The sequence below is a fragment of the Schistocerca serialis genome, chromosome 10 (assembly GCF_023864345.2).
Source record: "Schistocerca serialis cubense isolate TAMUIC-IGC-003099 chromosome 10, iqSchSeri2.2, whole genome shotgun sequence".
Classification (NCBI taxonomy): Eukaryota; Metazoa; Arthropoda; class Insecta; order Orthoptera; family Acrididae; genus Schistocerca; species Schistocerca serialis.
Window position 1 is genome coordinate 202,211,974 of NC_064647.1, and position 24,739 is coordinate 202,236,712.

Consider the following 24,739-nt stretch of genomic DNA (forward strand, 5'->3'; position numbering starts at 1 on the left):
TTAAACATTTCAGGTGCACATTTGTAGTTCCTGCTAGTCTATCAAAAATTTCAGAATTGCAGTCTGTTTCAATGCCTTCTGGTAGATCTTTTCTATCTGGTTATGTGGTTCAAAAGGTGTGATGCAGCAGAAGTACAGCGTGACATAGGAAAAACAGGATTGTTTCCACAATCCAATAAAGCTAGAAGTGATTAAGGAAAAAAATAACATTCATAGTAATCAAAACCTTACAACTTTGCCATGCCATTTATGAAACATTGATGGCATTTATCATTTTTTAAAGATTACGTCCTTTAGATAGCGTCGTCATGTATGATTAATTTTGTGAAATCTGCTGTTGAGATTCCTCATTGACAGCTGCAACATCTCAGCTGGGATACTGTGAATTGCATCCCGAATTCTCTGTTTTAACTCATCTAAGGTTCTTGATCGAGTCATGTAGACTTTGCTCTTGAGATAATCCCACAATAAAATATCACAAACAGATAAATCTGGCAATCTAGGGTGCCAGGGAATGTTACCGAATTGTGAGATCACACGGTTGCCAAACAATTCTCACACATGTGCCATTGATGCTGTGCAGTGTGTGATGTCACTCCATCCTGTTGAAACCAGGCTTCTTGTATGTTTGGAAAGTTGTTCAATGCAGGTGTAATGAAAGTTGGTAACATCTCCACGTAACTATCTGCATTGACAGTTATTGTGTTTCTCAGTTCATTTGCAGAAAAATAAGGTCTGATAATCACATGTGACAAAACACCACGCAATACTGTCACTTTACTAGTGTGTAAAGGGTGCTCATGAATCGTATTTGTCAGTAACGGTAGTTCTGTTTATTCACATAACCTGTGAGATGAAAATGTGCCTCATCTGACACCCGCAACTTGTTTAGATATTCATTGTCATTGTTTATTTTTGTTAGCGTTTGTTGACAAGAATCCTAACCTTGTCCTTCAGTAGTTGCACCATCTGTAATTTGTATGGACGAAATTTTAAATCAAGATGAACAATTGTGCGAACACTCTCCCGGGACATTCCAGCCGCTGCTACTTGCTTACAAATCTAACACCGTGGGCTCTGTAAGACAGACTCGCGTACATCACCAATGTTCACTGGAGAACGCACACTTCTTGGTTGTCCTGTTGGTTTCTTCTTGAGGGCAGATCCAGTCTCTTCAAACTCCCAACACTTTTATCATGTGTTTCAACAGAATGGGATCATGGCATCCTAAATTACAAAAACGTCGAAAACCCCTCTGCGGTGCTGCCAAACTATCACTGTTTTTATAAAACAATTTTATGGCTAATGCACACTGTTATCCACCACTGATCCAGGATTACTGAAATGGCAGACTATTTACTCGCTGTCACGAACCCGCAGTGCTGCCACCTGCCCATGGCTGCCACTACTCATTTCAAACATTCCCGTTATTCTGTGTCACCCTGTGTGTTTCTTTATTGTATTCACTACTGCATTTGGTAAAATTTTAGGAGAATTCTCAAAGTGATTACAAGACCTGAACATTTGTTACAAATATATGCTACCAACATGTAGGCAAGGAGCATATCCATTACTTCAAACTATAACATCTGATACAGCTAAATCTAAAAAACTTCTGAGAAAAATGAGCAAGATATGGAGTGACAGGTGACAATACCTGAAACTGACTTATTATGTAAGACAGCGGACTGAATGAGAAAATAGCTTTCCATGAACATAATCATTTTGTTACTTTTATGAAGAACAAAATATAATTCCTTTGAGCATGAAGTAGAGTAAAATGCACAGATACATTTTAATTGTGCTGTCATGTCCCAAAATAAACACCACCTCGAAATCGCCTGCATTCTGAATGAACCACTGAAATGGTGTGACAGTAATAACTAAATATCTGTGCAATTTGTGTAAGTAGTAAAAAAAAATGGTTCAAATGGCTCTAAGCACTATGGGACTTAACATCTGAGGCCATCAGTGCCCTAGACTTTGAACTACTTCAACCCAACTAACCTAAGGACATGACACACAGCCATGCCCGAGGCAGGATTCGAACCTGCGACCGCAGCAGCAGTGCAGTTCTGGACTGAAGCGCCTAGAACCGCTTGGCCACAGCGGCTGGCAGAAGTAGTAGCAATAAGCTGTGCTGTAGGTGCCAACCCAAACACCACCTTGTCAAATTTTACATATTCAAAAATATAAAACATACACAATCCACAAAAATCAAATGTAGTACATTTTTTTAACAAAATAATATCCCAACAAATCCATTGTAGCTGATACATTTTCCAAACAGGGCTCCACATCTGCAACAGTTCGAAACTAGTTCACGTATTCCCGAGAAGAGATATCACCGTAGTAGCTCTTGTTAATTGCCACCAACTTTCTTTCTGTTCTGAGTTATACTGAAATTTAACGAAACGCAACACTTAATTTTAACATAACGGCTATGAACAGGACTACGCAAAACCTAGTTATTACTAGGGTGACAGTGTTATGAGACAAAGCATTAGCATCATTACGTGTTTAGACTTGTAATGACCTCTAATGACTGGGCCTGTTCCCATGTTCTGCTCAGTTCCACAATGCACAAACACTTTGGGAAATGATATCACATCTGCTTGTGCGATACACATTGAATACAGACAGGAGTAGTACATAGATTCCTGGGGTGTGGGAAGGAGTGGAGCTGGCAGTAGCTTTTAAAATGCCTTTGCAAATGGCGACCCCATCATAATAACGCCCTGTATGTAGGTATGGTTATCCACAAAATTGGAGAAGTACCATACCGATCCGGACTTGGCATTGGCTGCATATAGGGCACCTGCATTGCTGGTGGATGTTTATAAGCACTATATGAACATCAGCACCAGGCCAGTGCCTAAAAGGTCAATTACACAGGAGTTTCTTTTGTTTTATAACCTTTTTTTCCCATTGTGCAGTTTATGATTATGTTAATGCTGAAGCTGGTGCAAATTAAGATAGTTAATGTAGGAAATTTGAAGGAGCCAATAAATGCGTGTTGTTAAACAGTGGGAACACATTAATTCTGGAAATGCAAAAATGGGTTTATACTGTATAGTTTTTACTTTTAGGAAGCAAAGTGTGAAAATTTTGTATCCTAAGTGAACCTTGCTCATAACAATCACATTTAAAATAAAAGTTAGTAGTTTGGTATCCCTTCTTGCACACATTAAATCTCATGAAATTTGCCTGCAAAACTCAGCACTTGCTATTGTATGAATTTGGGTCACTGTGTATCTCCTAATCATGCTAACAAGTATTTTAGGGCCCTGTTTCATCAGACCATCTATATCTTGGTCTTCAGAAATTTCCATGAATCACCACCACCAAATGCAGGCATTGTTACTTCAAAAATTTCTATCAATTTTGTGCCTCACACAAGGGTGGTTTGAAAAGTTATCAGAATCACCATGAGAGGTCAGCAATAGCACAACAAATTGTTCTTGTGATATTCATTCGACTGTTGTCTGTAAACATGTGCCACGTCAGTGGTCTTGGAAGAGAGCTGTGGCGGCGACATGGCTCTGTTGTTGTTCCCACATAGTGATTTGCAAAGATGGAAAAAATTGAGATTCGCTCAGTGATTAAGTACTTCATAAAGAAAGGTATGAAAACAAAGGACATTCATGCTGATTTCCAGAGTACACTGGGGGGACTGTGCTCCTTCATATTCAATTGTTGCCAAGTGGACAAATGAATTTAAATTTGGTTGGAAGAGCTTAGATAATGATCTACTCAGTGGTCAGCCAAGATGTGTCACTGCTCGAGAAATCATTTCAAAAGTGCACAGAATGGTCATGGAGGATTGCCAATTGAAAGTCCATGGAATTTCTCACGTTTGCCAGATGTCGTCTGAAAGGGTATATGGTCACAAACCGGAGCAAAAAGATCTTGGGTGCACTCTTATATCCCAGAGACAAAACAACAGGCAAAACAGTGGAAACATGCTGATTCTCCGCCACCAAAGAAAGCAAAGACAATTCCTTTGGCAGGAAAGGCCATGGCATTAGTGTTTAGTGGGATGCGAAGGGGATTCTGTTTGTAGATTATCTGCCCACTGGGCAAACAATTGCTGGAGAGTACTATGCTAACCTTCTGGACAAATTGCAACAAAAGATACGCAAAAAAAGGCCAGGCTTAGCAAGGAAGAAAGTCATCTTCCATCAAGACAATGTACGCCCGCACACGTGCCATCGCCGGGACCCCATGCGTGGGAAACAAGAACACGACTGCAAGACCATGAGCTGTGGATATCTTTCAGAATACCTAGAGTTTAATAAAGTGGATCCAAAGAGTTTCAGAAGAAGATAATTCTTGGTTCTGCTACTACACATGCCCTTAAAAGAATAAATGTGACAAACCCATTCTAAAAAGTTAGATTTCTGCTACAACATGAGAGGAAAAATTGTTCATGTTCCTGTCTTTAAACTTGAACAAGGCATTTTGCACTTCCCTTCATGTGACTATTCTTGCATTTGACAAATTGAGTGTTGCCCTTCAGACATCTTCCCCCCGAAGTTCACACTTCTAATGGATTTACTAAAGCAATTGTTCACCAAGTTCGTTAAGCCCAAAATTGTCAAAAGCTCCTCATTGCTTGAAGTTGAGTGCAACTTGATTCAAAACCAAGTTGTTGTCATTCAGACTTCAAACGCAGTGAATGATCTCCAAGATACAGATGAATGCCTTCTCTTTTCATTAGTGGGAATCTACTTTTGTACTGCCTGTGACTACATCATCAACAAGGTTTCACTGAAGAATGATGTGTTAAAGCATGCTCAAGTTTCTAGGTTAGATAAAATTGAAGCTGCACAGATTTCTTTTCATTTGTTTTTTCTCGGAAAAGTTTTCTGGCATGTTATACAAGGAAGAGGATGAAACTACAGATTAAGTAATGAATGAGCTTCAGAGCCTGTTCACAGCTCTTCAGGTAGATGATACTTTGGCTGTAAATCAAGATGCTGCAAGTGATTCCAATTGGGCACAGATATCAAGAATTCATGGAGCGAATGGACTACTTAAGAATTACCAAATTTCTGTAGTAATGTACTTAGAATCTCACCATACCCCATAGCAATGCAGAATGTGAACATGTTTTCAGCCTCGTAGAACAATGTTCAGATCATCCATGTACAGTGAATTTCTAGTGTCTATTTCTGTTTTGAAGACCAGGATTCGTAGTCCCTGTTACCTTTTTGCAGGAAACTAAAAAGGCCACTACTATGATTTTAAAGTCAAACTAGCATGTGATTTGCGGTGTGTGTTGTGTTATTTCTTGCCTGTGTTGTGTTAAACAAATTTTATTGCATAAAGTCTTTTTCAATTATCACATATCTGCTTAATATACCAAAGAAGTCTTGTTATTATGCTCCAAACCAATATTCACCAAGCCTGCTGCTGTTTAAAATGGATTTCTCCATGATTGTTATGTTCGTCCACAAATCTTTGGCTTATGATGTAAGTAGATGAAATTTCATTGAAACATCCTGTTCAAAGCATGAATTATTATATTTTGTAGCCCAGAAGTGATATGATTTTTGTCAAGTTGGAGTATGTCGAAAATAGTTCGATTTTTTTGTTGTGTGTGATTTTGATTGACAGCCCTTTTCAAAAGTTGGCAGGCATGAAATTGAAATCCATTGACTGATTCTGAGTCCTTTTCGGATGCTACCAACTGCAGCTAGCAGATGACAGTGTTTTAACGTATGTGATATGTCATTAAAATAATAACAATAATAAAAAGTAAAAATTGATTGTGAAATGGTTGTTCTGAAAGTAGGAAATAAAATAAATTAAAGAAACATTTATCATGCCTTTTATGAAGCTTGAATTCATATACAACAGCTGTGATGCTCTTACATTAGTGATATTAAGGAGACGACTGAGTGAAATTCTGCTAAACAAAGCCCCTGCAGAACTCTTTAAAATTCTAGTTAAACATTGAGTTTAAATACACATACGGCAACTTGTCCGCCGTACATGGTTTCAGGCATCATTCAAAGACATATCAAATGTTTCTCGAATCTCTTTTTTTTTCCTACTTTTAGACAAAACATTTGCCATTTTTCGACACTTTATTTTTCAGGCTTTGTTCAGAATGCATGAAATATTATGTATTTAAATATCAATCGGTATTCTATTATTATTGAAGAGTATATAGAGCAAGAGAACACAGAGAAGTTTCAGTCGATGCTGTGAGTTGATGTTTGTGGACACACCATTTACATAACTCCCAGCAGGTGTTCTTGAAATATTTCAATTTTTCCCTGAAATCACTAATTGGTTTTCTTAAGGGCTTTGTTTACTTTCAAGCAGTTAAACCTCATTTTGCAAAACTAGACCTCATGCTGCTCAACTGGATGCCCCTTTGTTTGGCTATGAAAATTCAAACAAAAATTCATTGTGTAATTTCTAGAGAGTCTTGTTTTTGTCCTGTTAAAACTTTTCATTGAATAGATAGTTTCACACTCTATAACTCGCAACTTTTCAGCAGTCATTAATTCCACATGTCATTTCTCGTTCCACAGACGTAGATGCCCTAACAAGTGTTGTGCACTAACACTGTCAGTGACAACAAAGCAATCAGCATCAGTCAGTGTCCTTTAATTTCAATCAGTTCAGCTTCTCCCATCAAACACAGTGTCAGGAGTCCTCTTGGAATGAATAAATAATATGACAGTCAATGGCTCCTAATGGAGACCATATAGGTAATCATGTTAAGCTCAGTTTTTTACTCTAATTTTAGAAGGCAAGAACACCAGGGATATTTAATACAATAGAATATTTAATAAAATAGTTTGCTTATATTGAAGTTGTAATTCCTGTTATCAAACTGGAAATGGAAAATGCATTGCAAGCTGTAACCCCAGTACATATTTTCTTTCCCTGCCTGCTTGCTCTCAGTCACATGGCAGAATTTGTTGTATTGAAGTGAAATCTACTTTGGTGTTGTCTTCCCTTTTGTTTATTATAAACAGAATTCAGAGTTGCATGGCTGTTGTCCTTTTGTAACATAGGATTATTCAGCTTTCCTGAAATTTCTTGAGAGCTGTTGATAAATTTTTTTCTTTTTTAAGACTTATTATTGTTTTGTTAACCTTGGAGACTATAAAACTAGTAATGATTAAGTTGCACTACTTGTATTTTATTGAATCTACATTCAGCACATCTTCCTAAATTGTGCTGCTGTCTGTGGACACATTATGGATCTCAGGTGCTCAGTGGGGTAAGTTGTGTGGTTATCCTGTACTGTCAGATGTAATTTCTTTTACATGTGTATATAGGTTTTGGCTCTTGTATTTATGTGTACTTAGGTGAAATACTTTTCCAACTATACTGTGTGCATGTTAATATTCTTGAAAAAAAAAATAATAATAATCTGCTGCTCATATGCATTTCCAGTGGTGATGTACAGGTTCTTATAAGGAGACTTTTACAGGCTTGCCTCCTTCGATTCTTTCATGCTTATAGGATTTGAAAGCCAGTGCTTGAACACCAATGTTCCTAAAGCAGTATGACAAAAAAAAACCTTTGAAGAGTAAACTATTTCTGGGCACTGTTAAGTACAAAACATTTCTAGTTTGTTAACAATGTCGTCAGTAGCTGCGTGCACAGAGGAAAAGTCTTGTAATCGTGAAGTCTCTGGTTCAGGACTTGTTATTAGCAACTTTTTTTACTTTTATTTGTATTCTATATTTATTATCAAATGGAATTGTCAATGAATAAATATTTAATTATAATTTCTTAATAAAAACTCTGCCTCTTTATTTTGAATTTCTGGTTAAATCAAAATAACAAAAATCTGATACAGGCCTACAGAGTACCTTATTGTTAAATAAAAAAGAATTGTATATGCCAATAATAACTGCTGAATCTTCATAAATAAAAAGTATTTTATTTCCTATTTAATGTTTCTCATTTTTGTCCAAATTTTGATGTGTTGTGACTACTTACATTTTCATGTAATCAATAATTAAAAACAATAGCATTTCTATTAAAAATTCAGACTTGGTATTTGTTAATTAATATTTCCATAGTTAATAAATAAGGAAGTTAAATAAAAATTTTAAAAATTGATGCTAGTAAGATTCGAACCATCGTAAGCCTTTAACTCTAGGGATATAGCTACCAACAACATAGCTAATAATCTCGAAATATTTTGTTCTTAATAATGCTCAGAAATATTCTAATCTCCAAAAATGATTTTCGTCATAGTGGCTTGCCATTAGGAAATGTTTTGGGCACTGAGCTTCAAATACTGTATTATGAAAAAAATTGAAAAGGCAGTGTGTAAGGTCACCTTGTTAATGGCATTCTGTCCCTTCCTTACGCAAACAGCTTTATTTTCTCATTGGCACCAGTCTTTCGTAATATTGTTAGTTTCTGTTATGGACGTCTATATATTGTAGCTTGTTGCACGAACATGGAAATAAAAAAGTAAGTGGAACAAAAATATTATATTATGCAGAACTTCGGAATTGACAGTATTTTCTTTCATTTTGTACATGTAAAACAGTACTTTTAAGTTCAGATTAGCCTGTGTACGTCAGAATGTTTGTTGTCAGTCAGCATCTCTTCACAAGAAGAATACCTACTGCTTTTTAGTTGTTCCGGCTGCAGTGTGCCTGTTTGTTGTTAATGCTGTGGCATTTAGTGTTGCCATTGTCTGTTCAGAGCTTTGTGGTTATGTTTGCTATATTCGTTTACTTACATGTGTATCTGCAACAGAATGTTCTGTACTGCTTAGTTGTTAAAGATTGTCTCAAAGGAATAAATTATCATTGCATAAGAAGATCAGTTTTATTTTATTGTTCTGAGGTTTCTAGAATGTTGTAAAAGAAAATATGAAATCCAACCTATGTGCAATTCAGTGCTGTCTTAAATGATGTCAAATATTCTTTTAACAGTTTTATTGTTGCCATATATGGCAAGTGTTGAGCATTGCTGAGACCAAATATAAAAGGAGTTACACAGGAGAGAAATGCATTCTCACAACAACACCCCTCAAGAGCAGTAATAAACCTATTTCTCCTAACAAGAGAAATACTGCCATAATACTAGTGTTTACTGATATTTGTCTTGAATTATATGCCAGTGTAAAAGGGTGAATTCTTTTACAAGAAAGAATGAAAGTTCCACGTCGGCAGTGCTGAGGATGAGATGACAGTAATGAAAATTTTATGTAGATTGTTGTTGATAATTCTCTTTCCACATTGAACAAGTATCACTGCAGTTTATCACCATAACATCATGCAAAAACTGCACAGGTAAATGCTCAAAACATGACCTCAGTTGTTCACATAACTTTTATAAATGCAGCCAATTAACACCCTCAATAACTACAGATATATTGACAGGTGAGTTGTACGCCAATTTAAACCCTTGGTGGGAAGGGCTGCACCTAAACAAAAAAACCAAAGGAGGGCATATGCAGAAATACATTACATGTCATAAACAAGTACCAACACTGCCCAATTAACATTATAGTCAGACATTGTTGATAGTGAAATATTAATCTGAAACAGATGAGCGAGTAGAACTAACTCTATTCTCCTGTTTTTTTATGAGGGACAGGACAGAATTCCAAGTATAATTTAGAAACAAACCTCCAACTGTGTGTGCTGAGTTCACCAAATACACTTGGCGACTAAAATAAATGTGACAGGAAAAGAACACCTTACCACAGAAAGTAGTTGCTGTTATAGAGGTGACTTGCTAGAACACAGCAACTAAACAGCTCTGTTGCAGGGCCAGCTAGGCTTGGGCGGAAGTTGGGAACATCCATTAACGAAACTTAACAATAATTTTTGAAGAAATTACCAACTTTAGTATTAAGATGAGGTGTGGCAATGTGGTTAAAAGTTGACAGTTGACTCGGAGTTGTATAACTATGAACACTGGAATAGTCCTGACCCCAGTGAACAATAACTAATGTAACTAGTGGCCTGTCCGCCTGGGCTGTCCCAGCAAGGACACTAGATAAGTCCTCGTGCTGTCTTCAGTTACAGTACACACACACACACACACACACACACACACACACACACACACACACTCTTATATCTGCACTTGGTGAGTGAATGTTCATTAGAAAACAGTTTGCATAATGTCAGGCAGAAGCATGATACAGCGTGTGTTTTGTGTGCCCATTCAGTGTCTGACCAAAGCAGTGCCTCCAAAGTTTTTTGAAAAAACTCTTAAAGCTTTGTAAATAAAACAAATGTTATTAATATATTACATCTTTGTTCTTTATGTCTCTACCTGTAGAGGCTATGAATAGTAATGTGTAACATGGTGATTTATAATGTAAATGTTGGTGCGTGAGAAAGTGTGTACTGTAATGGAGTTTTGTGTTCAAAGAGTTCATCCTCCCACAGAGCATCCTCTCCTTCACGGTGACAATGCCAGACCACACACAAGTGCTGTGACATCTACAACAATCAGACATCTTTGATTCACTGTCGTCTGTCATCCTCCATGCAGTCCCAACATTCGATTTTCACTTATTTCCAAAAGGTCACATTTGAGGACGTCACTTTTGATAGTTACGAAGCAGTGCAAGCAGAGGTGGGGTTGTGGCTCTGTCAACTAAGTCAAATATTTTGTACAGTGATGGTACCAGCAGACTGGTATCTCGTTGAGAGAAATGTGTTAGTCACTTGGGTGACTAAGTTGAGAAATAAATATGTAAACTTGAAAAATGAAGATCTACAATATTAATAACATTTGTATTATGTAAAAAGCATGAAGAGTTTTCACATAAAAAATTCAGACACATTATTTTTCAGCACGCCCTCATATATTGTGCTATGCTGGAGACTGGCCTTGCCGTGGCCCTGTGTGTGAGACCATGTACTCTCTCTCCTGGCAGACACAGCTTAAGGTCACTTGCTAGTTTGATCTCAGCCACTTCTTTAACAACACTCTTTCTGTGTTGCTACTGGTGAACGCTTTCAGTTTGTAGTATAGTGTTATGAAGGAAACTAATGAGATTAAAATTAGCAAATGACATAAAAATACGTACAGATATCTGTGTTTGACTTCTGCTTGGAATCCTGCTTTCTCCCTGTTCAAACAACAGAGGGATGGAGTTAGCACTATATGATCATTTGTTGTTCGTTAATATTCCAGTGTCACAGTGTCTGACATTTTCAGTTGCAAGGAGGCACTAACTTATAATTTCGGTTGTTTTTGTGCATATTTCATCTTTTAGTTTCCTGGTTGGCACAGCCCCACCCACTGAGGGTTTAATTTACCATGCACAGCAATCTTTCATGTCATTTGTGCCTTGGGAATGACTGGTTGTTCACATGTGTAAATATTGGCAATTGTCAAGTTTGTTATCTGGCTGCATTCCTCTAAGTTATTTGATACACCAGGAGGTGCTAAAGTTTCATATGACTTCAGTTGCACGAGGTTATATGTAATTTCCATGACAGTATTCACTTGCTCGTCTGACATATTGTAACCAAAAATTCGTGAATACATTTGAAAAGTGATTCCCCATTCTGCCTACTTACAGACATGAGTCCTTTAGACTTTGGGAAGAATCAGGTGGAATATCTTATGTATGGGTATGTTTTTTTTCCCCCCCCCCCCCCCCATAAGAACTCTGTTACTATGGCCAGAGATGGTAGCTATGTTGAAATAAAGTATCCCCAAATGTTGGAACTATGTCCCAAAGAAGCAAACATTTATATTGTTGTAGTTTAAAAAGATACTGTGTTGCTGGAATGCATTTTTTTATGAAGTTACAGTAGCAGTCGATATAACGTGGTTGTCGGGGGGAGGAATGCTTTACTCTCATGTTATAACATACCCATGGTATATCAAAAGTGACATGTAATGACAAATTATGCATGGAAAGTTAGGAAGAACACAAAATGTAAAATTATACATTCTGCATTTAAATTGAAAGAGCATTAGGAGTACATTTCAGAAACTTACCAAATAGTGTAGAGCAATTTGTCAAACTACTCTGAAATGTCGCCCAAACCATAACACGAGCTTCAGTATGGTATATAAAGTACACTTTCAAATACTCTGTGGTAATTTACAAAACTGCCTGCAAGCTATAGTACATCATTTTTCTACTTCTTTAATGAAATATCTCGGATTCATTTGGCAGGTCATTTCCTCTAGTGCGTATTGATTTATGCTCGTCAGTTGCAACAACTCAATTTCGTTTGCTTCAGTTTGTCGCTCCATCTACATTATCACTTTCTTTGTATTATCCAGTCTTTTCACATGTACAAGGAACATCATCCTCATCCTCGATTGCTTGACTCCTCTCATTTCGAACAGAATCAATAATGTCATTGTCATCTGTAATCTCTGAAATCAGTTCTTCTTTGCCAACAACTACCTCAAGTCTGCAAGATCAATATTGCACTGTAGAACATCACATGCAGACTGAATGTCACTGCAGTTGAAATCTAAGTCAGTGAAGTGAAGTGTCCATCTGTTATATTTTCTTCAACAGAACACGTGTTGCAGCAAATCCTAGTAGTGGTATGACCAATGCTTTGCCTTGCCAGATGTACTGAATACACAACTCGTTAAGATTTACACATTACGAGAACATTTCCATTTCCTTATCTGAATTTGCCATTGAAGTGAGCCATCCATGGTAATAATTAGCTTCAAATGCTTGTATGATGCCCTGATCCAGCAGCTGAATTAATGCTGTCGGTTTTTTTTTTTTTGCAAAAACAAAGTTTTTATTTTTCCACATCCTGATTGCAACACGTCAGCAGGTGGATGAACTGGACAACAAACTCTTCTTGAAACCAATAGGTAGAGATGTCACACACCATCTAAGCATTCTTTGAATGCCTATAAGTGAATAGTAATGATATGTTTATATGCTTGACACATCTCTTTTACTTTTCCCCTATACAAAGTGGTTTCAGCTTGTGGCTGCCTGATTTATTTGTGGCAAAAAGGGGGATTATTATGTCTCCATTCATTTTCAGATCTGTCTCATTTCTTGACTTTATTATTATTATTATTATTATTTTAATAAAGAGTTCTGGTTGGGAGCAATTGATAAGAAAGCACAGTTTCATCACAATTATACACTTGATACTCTTTTAAATTTTTATCTACCATTACTTTGTGTAGAAATTCAGGCTACTGAGGCAGATTCACTGTTACAAGCCCTTGCTTCCCCTTCAGTGGTGGCTTGGAAACTTCTGTGGTGGCATCTTGAAAATCATTCATTGGAAGCTATAAAATCTTTGTTGTCATGTAAATCAAAGCAAAAATTTTTAGCTTGTGCTTAATAATTGACTCTGAAAGTGGCATGCCTCACTTCTCTGTATTAAAAATTGTCTTCTCTCCTTTCTCCCATCCCCGGATTGTTCCTTGAGGTACACCGCACACATCATTCTTCACGTGATCAATAATTTTTAGTTTATCACTCACAGAATTTCTGTGACATTGTAACAAGCACACAAATCTAGACAACGAATAAATAATTTATGATCCACATGTTAGTTGTGCTCATTTTGATCATTGTCAAGCATTATTGCATAGTCACTTTGTTGACTGCATCACAATGTTAACAGTGAGATGGATGTATATTCGAAGCTTATGTTCAGTAACAGTCCTGGTTTGTTGATAAGACAAACCAGAGGTTGAGTTTAATTACGTCTAGCTATTGTAGTTGTTATTTAGAGAACTTGGAGGTTGCAGCAGTAAATTATTCTGCAGAAAGGCTTCATGCAGACTGTAATAAGATTTTTTCAATCTTATAAAATATAGTGAAAGTATAAAAATCGTTCATTAATAATATTGTATTTTGTGGGACAACCTTTACATCACATTATACCCGAATCCGCAGTATATCAGGCTGCTACTGTATTTGTAATGAAAAGCTGATTCTTGTTCCCCTTACACAGTTCGTTACCTTGCAGTAATGTGTGTGTTGGGTCCTGCTGGCTTTCTCTGCTTCTGCTCCTATTAGTGTCACAAAGAATTTGACAAACAGTGTGGTGATATTTCAACCAGTATCAAAAATATTTTTGAATCAGGAGAATATACCTGCAGTGCAGCCATCCTCAGTGATTATACCATACCTTCAGTGCTCCAGTGCTCAAAATGGTTTGTGGTTCATTATCTACATCCATACTCCGCAAGCCACCTGACGGTGTGTGGCGGAGGGTACCTTGAGTACCTCTATCGGTTCTCCCTTCTATTCCAGTCTCGTATTGTTCGTGGAAAGAAGGGTTGTCGGTATGCCTCTGTGTGGGCTCTAATCTCTCTGATTTTATCCTCAGGGTCTGTTCGCGAGATATACGTAGGAGGGAGCAATATACTGCTGGACTCTTCGGTGAAGGTATGTTCTCGAAACTTTGACAAAAGCCCGTACCGAGCTACTGAGCGTCTCTCCTGCAGAGTCTTCCACTGGAGTTTATCTATCATCTCTGTAACGCTTCCGTGATTACTAAATGATCAGTAACGAAGTGCGCTGCTCTCCGTTGAATCTTCTCTATCTCTTCTATCAACCCTATCTGGTACAGATCCCACACTGCTGAGCAATATTCAAGCAGTGGGTGAACAAGCATACTGTAACCTACTTCCTTTGTTTTCAGATTGCATTTCCTTAGGATTCTTCCAATGAATCTCAGTCTGGCATCTGCTTTACCGACGATCAACTTTATATGATCATTCCATTTTAAATCACTCCTAATGCGTACTCCCAGATAATTTATGGAATTAACTGCTTCCAGTTGCTGACCTCCTATATTGTAGCTAAATGATAAGGGATCTTTCTTTCTATGTATTCGCAGCACATTACACTTCCAGAATGAGATTTTCACTCTGCAGCGGAGTGTGCGCTGATATGAAACTTCCTGGCAGATTAAAACTGTGTGCTGGACCGATCCTCGAACTCGGGACCTTTGCCTTTCGCAGGAGAGCTTCTGCTAAGTTTGGAAGGTAGGAGACGAGGTACTGGCAGAAATAAAGCTGTGAGGACGGGGCGTGAGTCGTGCTTGGGTAGCTCAGTTGGTAGAGCACTTGCCCGAGAAAGGCAAAAGTCCCGAGTTCGAGTCTCGGTCCGGCACACAGTTTTAAGCTGCCAGGAAGTTTCACATTACACTTGCCTACATTGAGATTCAATTGCCATTCCCTGCACCCTGCGTCAATTCGCTGCAGATCCTCCTGCATTTCAGTACAATTTTCCATTGTTACAACCTCTCGATATACCACAGCATCATCCGCAAAAAGCCTCAGTGAACTTCTGATGTGATCCACAAGGTCATTTATGTATATTGTGAATAGAATTATTGTTAGAAGAGTTATGTGTACACTCTCTCTTCACACCTAAGTATACTGATTGCAGTGCCTAGAGACAATTAAGTTTGCACTGAAAGTATTGTGCATATTACGGAATAGTCTCTTGCTTACAACACTCAAAAATGGAAAACTGTGTCATTCATCAACCTATGACTATAAAATTTGTTTTACTAAAAATATGTGCACACAATTTTTTTGGGGGTTGTTTAATGTATTTTCTCTGTTTTTGTAATTTTCACTCCTTGCTCCATATTTGCATCCAGTAATGTAGGCAGTGTTAAGTATTTCTAGCACTACTCTCAATTATAAGCAGTGAATGCTGAGCAAGCCTCAGCCATAAAATTTTAAAGGTGCTTGTTTAACAATCTCGTTGTTTCACAGAACTTTTTAGAGCATAATTAGAAGTCTTCTTTAAACATTTTTGTCTTCATTCTTTTAATGTGAAGGTTTTCACCTTTATCGTAATGGCTGTTATAGTGTGTTGCATAGCTGTTGTATTCGGTTAGTGCTTGCGGCACACTGTGTGTGTCGAATTTTCACTGACTGTTGTGCAGTTGTGATCTTTGTATGCCTTGAACAACTTGTTACGTTATATTGTCATGAATGTTGTTTCGAATGCAGTCCATTAATAGCATATTTTGGTTGACTTTTAAATGTTTTCGTGCACATATAGTATATGCCCTGCACTATCTCATATATTTTGCATTGGGTTATGTGACAGTGAGGAGAAGTTAATCTTACAGGGGTATGTTGTGGACTGGCCCTCTTTGATTTTCTTCATACTTAACAGGATTTGAAATCTGACATTCACATATCAATTTTCTAAAGCAGTGAGATAAAATTCTTTAAAGTAGCCCGCCGCCTTCAAATGTTGGATTATTTCTGAACACTGTTAAGTGCAAATAATTTCCAGCAATTTAACGTGTATTTTTAGCTGAGTAAATAGAGTAAAAATATGTAATCATAATGTCTGTGATACGAATCTTACTAATAGCAATTATTTTGCTGAGTTTTGTTTCTGTTTTGTATTTGTCATCAAATGGTAATGATAATCTGCCCATCTGTATAAAGACAAGCTGTTACCAAAAATCTCAATGTTCTTGGCCGATTTACTTCACATTTTTACACAGTTCTCTTAGAAATGTTTTGAAGGACATTGCTACATATTTTTTGTAATTATATATGTGAGGAAAGTTTGTTAACAGAAATCTCGAAAAATTCGTGATCGATTTACTGCAAATTCTTATGTACGGTACTCAAATAAACAGGCATAGACTATAATTTTTAATATATGTGGATTATAAGCATATATTTATAACTTACGGGGTAAACATTGTTAGCAAAAACCTCAAAAGTTCTATACCAATTTGCTCGAAATTCTTACTCAATGGGGTACTCGAAAAAAACTTGGGGGGGGGGGGGGGGGAGGGGAATCATATTTGAAGATTACAAGTCGTCCATTGTTGTTAAGTTCAAAATGGTATCCTAATGAATGTAATTACTGGTAGCTTAAGCAAATTGTATGAGTCCCGTAAACACAAAATCAGTGGTTTTCTATTTAAATTTACATTTATTATCAAATGGAGTTGCTATTAAACAAATATTTTATCATGACTTTTTATTAAAAATACCATTTTTTGTTACTAGTGTTATGAAAACAAAGATTGATAAGGACATGTTAAATGTCATGTTGTTAAATGAAAAAAATTACAGGCATCAATAATACTGTTCCGTCTCTAAAAGTAATAAATACGTTTCATTTTCTAACTGATGTTTCTCATTTTTTTTCACCAAGTTTTGATTTTATTGTGCACACTCAAATATTCATGTGGTTAGTAACTAAACATAGAATATTTCACTTTTATTAAAAAATTTGCAAATACATCCCCCCCCCCCCCTTTCTCCTCCTCCACCTCCTGGCTTGTGTAATTAGGAATTTGATGTCCAGGTGCTGAGCTTCAAAATAAAATATGAAGAAAATTAGAGAGGATCTTTTCTTATTGATTACAAGGTGAAATTATATCTGTATATTTACAGAATTAAGTAATAAAGGAGAAGTTCCAATATCGTTTCATTTTGGAGTACATATACGCAGTTGATAACATAGTAAAATGTGTGCCTGCACTTGAAAAGTATAAAACCAAAGTGTGCACTCATTTATAAATCCAGTAATTCCCTCTCTCTCCCTCTCTCTCTCTCTCTCTCTCTCTTTTAAAATGTTACCCATTGTCTTTTCGATCACAGTCGAGACGCACCTCACGGCCGAGTCCTGTCTCTGCGATGCCTGCTATCGTCATGTGGACCGCAAGGCGAACTGTCCGTCATACAAAGACAACCGCAAGCGTTACCACCGCACTGGCGGAGGGCTCGGAGGAGCGACTGCAATGTGCGCGGCCCAAGGTTGTGACCAGACTGCATCGCACCATGTCCGTCGGAAGTGGCTCCTGAAGCTGAAGAGGAGCATCATGAACAAGGTACTGGCACTTAGCACACACAGAGGCAGAGTTTTACTTGTTCGATCCTTCCTCAACCACCTAGCCCGTTGTAATATGTACATCATTATAAGGTAAGAATGTGATCCCTCAGTGATGTTAAATGTAAAGTGTTGCATTTTCACTGCTGTCGAATGGGATTGCTAAACATGATTCAGCCATTCTGCAACCTGTTGCTTAAAACGGTCGTCACCACAGAACAAAAACCACAGTACCTATTGGTAAAACTGGAGCTGATCCGAGAATAGTATGTCTCGCCGTAATGGCTGGAAGTTTGCAACGCTATTTTTGTTACACAGGGCAAACTCGGACTCCACTGAAACAGCGATATGTAGCTGTACGGATTTGTTTATTGACGAAGTCTTCGGCAATATCCATCTCGCATATTAGTTGAATGAGTGCAGTGGAAGAATGATACTATGACACTGCCAAGCTGTTCACTCAGAGACAATAGTCACTTTACGGTTCTTGCATTAGTCTTTGTTTTGTGTTTTCCATCTTGGTGATTTCATACTAGTGGCTTTTCCACTGTTGTGAAGGTATTTTCACAGAAATATACACTATCTGATCAGAACTATCTGAACACCCGTATATAATGTGGAATTGACAATTAGATGTCACACGAAACAGACTCACGAGTTTAAAAAGACAGAGTATTATGGTGTCAGTAGAGAAGCAGTAACACGAGAACAGTTTGCTCTGGAGCTCATCCAACCACAGCTAAACCAGGACCAAGTTGACTTGGTGTACTGGTAAACGGGGACCATTGAGCATTGCAAGGGTGGTTGCAAAAAATCGCACGAAATCAGTGGAAAGAATCACTTGAGAGTTCCAAAGTGCTACCAGCAGTTGAGGCAGCACAGTGAGTGTACATAGGGAATTGCAGAGATTGGGATACAGTGGTGGAGCAGCCCCTCATAAGCCATGCCATTTACCTTTTCTATGCTAGTCGACGCTCGAGTTGGTGTAAAGAGTGATGCCAATGTACAGCGGATGACTGAAAACTAGTAATTTTGAGTGACGGCTCACGTTATATCCTGTGCCATTCTGATGAAATGGTTTGGGTTCGGTGAATGCCCGAACAATGTTACCTGCCGTCATGTTCAGTGCCGACACTGAAGTAAGTGGAGGTGATGTTAAGGTGTGGGGATCCTCTTTGTGGTGAAGACGTGGGCCCTTTATAGTGCTTTAGAGAATGCTAAATGTAGAAATATAGGAACACATTTCAAAGCATTTTATACTGCGTGTGGTAAAGGAACAGTTTAGAGATGGTGGTTGTTCTTTTATCTTCGTGAAAGTGTACCGTATCACAAAGCAGCATCTGTGAGACAATGGTTTGTGGACAGTAATATTCGTGAAATGGACTGGCCTGCTCAGCCCTCACCCAAATGCAAGGAACACCATTGGGATGAGTTAGACCATCAACTTTGCTCCATGCCCCATCACTAACTTCTCTGCTTTCTGCTCTTCAAGAAGAATGGGCTGCAATTCCTCCACAAACATTCAGACAGCTCATTGAAAATGCCCCCAGCAGATTTCAAGCCATCATAAAGGCTCGGACCCACCGCATATAAATGTTCACTAATAGGTATGCAGGTACTTTTGAGCAGATAGTGTAAGTAATTAGGGCAACAAATCAAATAAACCATAATTACGTTATTAATCCAAAATGAGCTACTGGAGACTTGAGGCTCCTCATACCGAAATACGCAGAAAATATTCCTGACAAACCTCTGAAATTCAGTTGAGAGTAGTTCAGGTTCTCCCCATATATGACGCACTCGGACATCTGCTGGATGCTTGTGCTCTTCCTTATCATTTGGCACAACAGTTTTGTATTTATGTGTAAGAAAAAGTGAAATTTGGATATTATAGAGTATTTCTTGTTCCTGTTAAATGGTTTTTAGCTTAAAAGATAATCATGCAAGAACATGTTATCTGAGGGAATAGTGGAGAGTTTCTGGAGTGCCAGGGTTGAAATATCTGTTTGACTGTTTAGATTTAAGTTTCCTGTGCTTTTTCTGAATCACTTAAGGTAAATGCAACGATGGTTCTTATGAGAAGGTCACCACCAATTTCCTATCCCCTTGTTCCATTGTTGTCCCTTAGCTTGTGCTCATGACTATATACCTATGGTATGTTAAATTCTTGATTTTCTTTCCTTCTTTAGTTTAGTAACCAAACGATTCTAGTCAGACCCAGAGCATACCAATTATAGCTTATCAAGTAAAAAATGTTTTTTGAGGAACATAACACACTATCATTCTAAAAAAAAATAAAAAAGGGGGCGTGGGGGGGTGAAGTCAGCACAAATAATGTAGAGAGGTTCCAGAAACTCATTTTGATGGAATGGTTAAAAATATAAATGTGTGCAAAATACTGTTGTCTGGGTTGTTTTTTCGTTAATGATGATATTATATGTGACACTTCAAATTGAAGTTTCTCATATCTTAAGGAAGGCTCTGTGCAGTGTTGATACACTTCATAGTATGTTCTCTCTATTTTCATTTGCTGTTGACCTGTGGCGTAATTTTTAAGCCTATAGAACACGAAGAAAACACTAAAGTTTCTCTCAGGTCACATCACTACATCCTCTTACTGTGTTTTGCTCAAAAGTCTTATCTTAAATTCACTTTCGTGAGGGCATCCTTTTGATTAGGAAAAGCATCAGTTGACATGTACAGTTGACCAAGTACTGCAGCAAAAAAGTTTGTATGTCAATCTTTCCATCCTTCATAGAGTCCTGAAGGAGGAAGCTACTGGTTGCACACTTTTACTCAGCTCCTACGTGATTTCTGTAAGTAGTCTAACTTCATACCATTCCAGAATGTTTAAGCTTGTTGCCAGCCTCAGCTATGTAACAGTATTGTGCAACATAACAATAAGTAACCATTGTGGATACAGTGTTGATCCGTGTTTTGCGATGTTGTGATAGTTAATATTATTTACATGAAATGAGCAAAGAAGCCGTACTTAGTCCCTCTAGTGACTTTTGTGTCATTTCCATAACACATTAACCCATTACATGCTGTGGGAGGGGGAGGTAGGGCTTGTCTCAGCAGCCAATGTGCTACGAGCTGATCACAAGCGTCCGCCGGAGTGGCCGTGCGGTTCTAGGCGCTACAGTCTGGAACCGAGCGACCGCTACGGTCGCAGGTTCGAATCCTGCCTCGGGCATGGATGTGTGTGATGTCCTTAGGTTAGTTAGGTTTAATTAGTTCTAAGTTCTAGGCGACTGATGACCTCAGAAGTTAAGTCGCATAGTGCTCAGAGCCATTTGAACCATTTGATCACAAGCTTCCGCTCCTGGCATCCTCCAGGCAGGGGCCAAGTAAAAGTGCACGATCAGTATGTGAGCATCTAGAACTCTACACACATTTAACAAGAAATCTGAATAACATGTTCAATGAGCAGAGAGAACTTAGAAATAAAAAATGTATTGAGCACTTAGACAAAATTCTTATTGGTGACAGATAATTCAGGACAAAAGGAACACTTGAGAATGAGTTATTGCTCGAAACTGATGGCAGTAAATAAAATATAGAAAAGCAGCTCTGGTGGATTAATATTTACAATACTATGCAATTCATACAATTTCTTAAGGCTGCAGAACAGCGTACACAAGAAATATACAAAAAGAGTATTTCCTTTTCTATATAACATTTGTCATCTTTGTCCCAATGGTAATTTAATGTAAATACTCTCATTTTCAAGTGACTGATAATGAAAATTATAAACATTATTTTTATTTAAAAAAGTGATTCAGTATTTAATCAACATTTCCATTTATTAATAAATATAGAAGTTTCTTAATGTATGTATTACAGCTTTTAGCTAATGTGTGTCAGTACAGATTTCATATAGTTAATTATAGGAAGGATATTTATTATTTTTATGGTTTTTCATATGTCACGAGAGTGCTGTCTATGTGTTTTTAAAAAACATACTGTGGCTTGAGTTGTACCAACATTCATCTAGAAAAGTATGAAAGTTGGACACCTCAGTCTTTTACATGTACCTATCACTTTTCTCATGAATAGAAGCAGAATATGAAAACTACTTTTTACGTATCATGTACACTGTTCAAATAGTTTATGGGAATATATTTGGGTTTAAATAGCAGAGCACAGTCAGGTCACACTACATTAAGCATTTTGAGAACCATAATGGAGGTTATCTGTTGAAATATCATCTGGTAAGATTATTTTGTGTTGGCTGCATTCCCATGTGCTGTTTGGATATAAGTTGGATGTAAAATTTTCTGATATTGGAGATATGTACCATAGAGATTTGTTATAATTTGTCTACAGGTCCCTGTTGACACGGACAAGCCCCAGGCCCACTTCGCACTTTGTTCGCAACATTTCTCATGGGTAGACTTCTACATGGTGTGTGGTATCTGCAATCGGAGGCTCGTACGTGCTCACATGTATGGTTTGGGCAATGCGGAAGCCAGAGAACTCAATGCGGCACTGACCCGAGACGGCATTCCTGCGCGTGTCAGCTCAGAGCGCTTTCTGTGCAAGCTGTGTCGGTACTATGCCAGTCTGCGAGCCAAATGTCGTAACCCAAGTAACCTCACTGGCAACCAAAAGATGTTTTTTGATAGCTATAGGAAAAGGTAATTGTGTGCTTTCTGTTGTTCTCTTTCTCATTGTGTATTCATGAAGTTATGATAAGAGCATTTCAGATTTTTTTTTAAGATGTATATGAAATTTCGTGATAGTACAATTACGTCTAATTCAGTTTCAGTATATTGTATATGCCTCTACCTCCTGTATGCTTGCTCTTCTTTGTTGCCCCCCTCCTTCCAATCTTACCCCAGTGGAATTTAGAAGCTACACAATTTTATGTTCTGCTTAATGAGACTATTATGAATTTTAGAAGAAACAAAATCTGGCAGATAAGATCTTTCTTTAATTCAGAGGGTAGTTTCTGTTCATGAAGGAGCAAGCTACCGCGCAATAAACAGCTCCATACATTCATTTCATTCGTTCACTCATTATTTTCTGTAAGTCCTGTCCTGAAGAGGACCTTTCAGGGATGTGAAATAACTGAAGTTACACATTAACAGGCAGAAGCAGTAACTGATGGCTGCTTCTGTAAAGTACACAAACAACAAATATGACTAGGGATAATCTACTCACACTTCTAGATCAGTACATTAGGAGAAAAAAAACTACTATGGAATGAGCTACTGCTCCTCCTCCTCCTCCTCCTCCTCCTCCTCCTCCTCCTCCTCTCATCTGTTGTTTTTCATCTCATACTTCAAATAACCTTTTTCTATTCACATAGACAACTGTCAGCTCTCTATATACTGGTAAAATCAGAATCTATCTGATATAAATATTAATTGGGTAGAATTTACATTCTGAGACCAGATATTGAGCTACGCCTCATGTTTTGCTGCTCCCCACTTGCTGAGGGCGTGTTCAAATGTCGCCACTAGGTTTTCCTGAAGTGGTTTTGACATGTTTACACATTCCATTCCGCCAACAGTCTCACTGCGATGGATGAGATATTCTGTATCTCAGCGAATAAAAAAGCTTTGAATATTTATCATGCAATATACGTGCCTCCTTTGAGTGCTACAATTTGCAAAAATCTCTTTTTATTATGTTGAACTGTTTACGAAATATGACAGTTGTTATGACCATATGATTCCCAATGCACAGCAATGGAATTGGGTGCACTGTGCTCGAACATCTGCTGGATGTAAAAAACCAGTAACTTGAGATTGAAATGTGTAGTTCTGGTCTCAATTTTAAATAAAATTTCTACATCTTATCTACATTTCATACACAGCAGTGTATAAGGTAGAATTAGTCATACACAATGCTAATGAAAATAAGTTTGTTCCTTATTGAGTGAAGGTATCGAACTGTACGATGCACAAAACACAAATCTTTTCACCGAATGGTTTTCTTAAAATCCAATGACAAGTATTTCATAGCAGCCAGAACGTCATCATCTCAGCACAGGTAACAGCATTAGGCAGGCAGAACAGTGACAAAAAAGCCGTGCTCATCACAGAATGTAGAGAGCACATCTGTAGCAGTCAAAGGGTTAATTAAAAAGTGGAGAAAAATTAAAATAATGGTTTTAATGTGTCATATGATCTACATAGCCTCCCACCACTTGAATACAACACACAAATCATTCGTACAACAATGTTAAAATGTCAGAAAAGTGCTTCGTAATATTGTTCAACTCTCCCGTTGGTTATTTCATCAAAATGTTGATCCTTCATGTGCATTTCTGCACTTCGTCATTTTGTGGTAGGTCTACATTGTCAGCACCAAGTCTTATTAACCATAATGATTTTTCCCAGGAAAGTATTGTACACATTTTGCATTTCAGTTGAGCTGCACAGGCATCCACGGTCATTGTTTTTGTTCAGGTGGTGATGTGTGTGCAACAAACATTCCACTCCACAGATTTTTACTTTCTTCAAAACATTCTGAAGAATGTCTTGAACACTTGATTTAGAGATGTCAACACTACGACGACGTGCTACGGCCACACATCACAACTTAACACTGCATGGTCGAATACGCATTTCTTTTTCACACTTCTTAGTTCAAGCTGTCACTGTAGTAACTGTGCTTACATCACTCACATGCCGGGAATAACATCAGTCTTCGAACTGTTTGGATGGGTGGTATATATTGGAAGACTGGCTAATAAAGCATACATTTACTTTGTTTTTAAATATTTGGGGTTTTCAGTTTCGTGCTTGACTTCCATCAGCAACCTATTATAGACTTTTGCCCTGGAATATTAAAGACTCTATTCTGAATCGTAGACAGAGATGCTTACTAACTGTGAAGATGATTTCCACTTCTTGTATTGTGGTTGTGAATTGCCGAGTTCATCCTAAATTAACTCTTGTTATTAACCACAAATACCTTTAGGGAGTATATGTACTG

The 24,739-nt window shown here is 37.7% G+C and overlaps 1 protein-coding gene across 1 annotated transcript in view; it reads left to right on the forward strand.

Moving 5' to 3' along the window:
• The window catches only part of LOC126424687 (mucin-17), a 166,358-nt gene that overhangs the window by 80,034 nt on the left and 61,585 nt on the right, over positions 1-24,739 (forward strand). The window contains exons 11-12 of the mRNA XM_050087414.1: positions 17,563-17,792; positions 22,121-22,431. Coding sequence (XP_049943371.1) covers positions 17,563-17,792; positions 22,121-22,431 — 541 coding nt within the window. The remainder of the gene's footprint in view (positions 1-17,562; positions 17,793-22,120; positions 22,432-24,739) is intronic.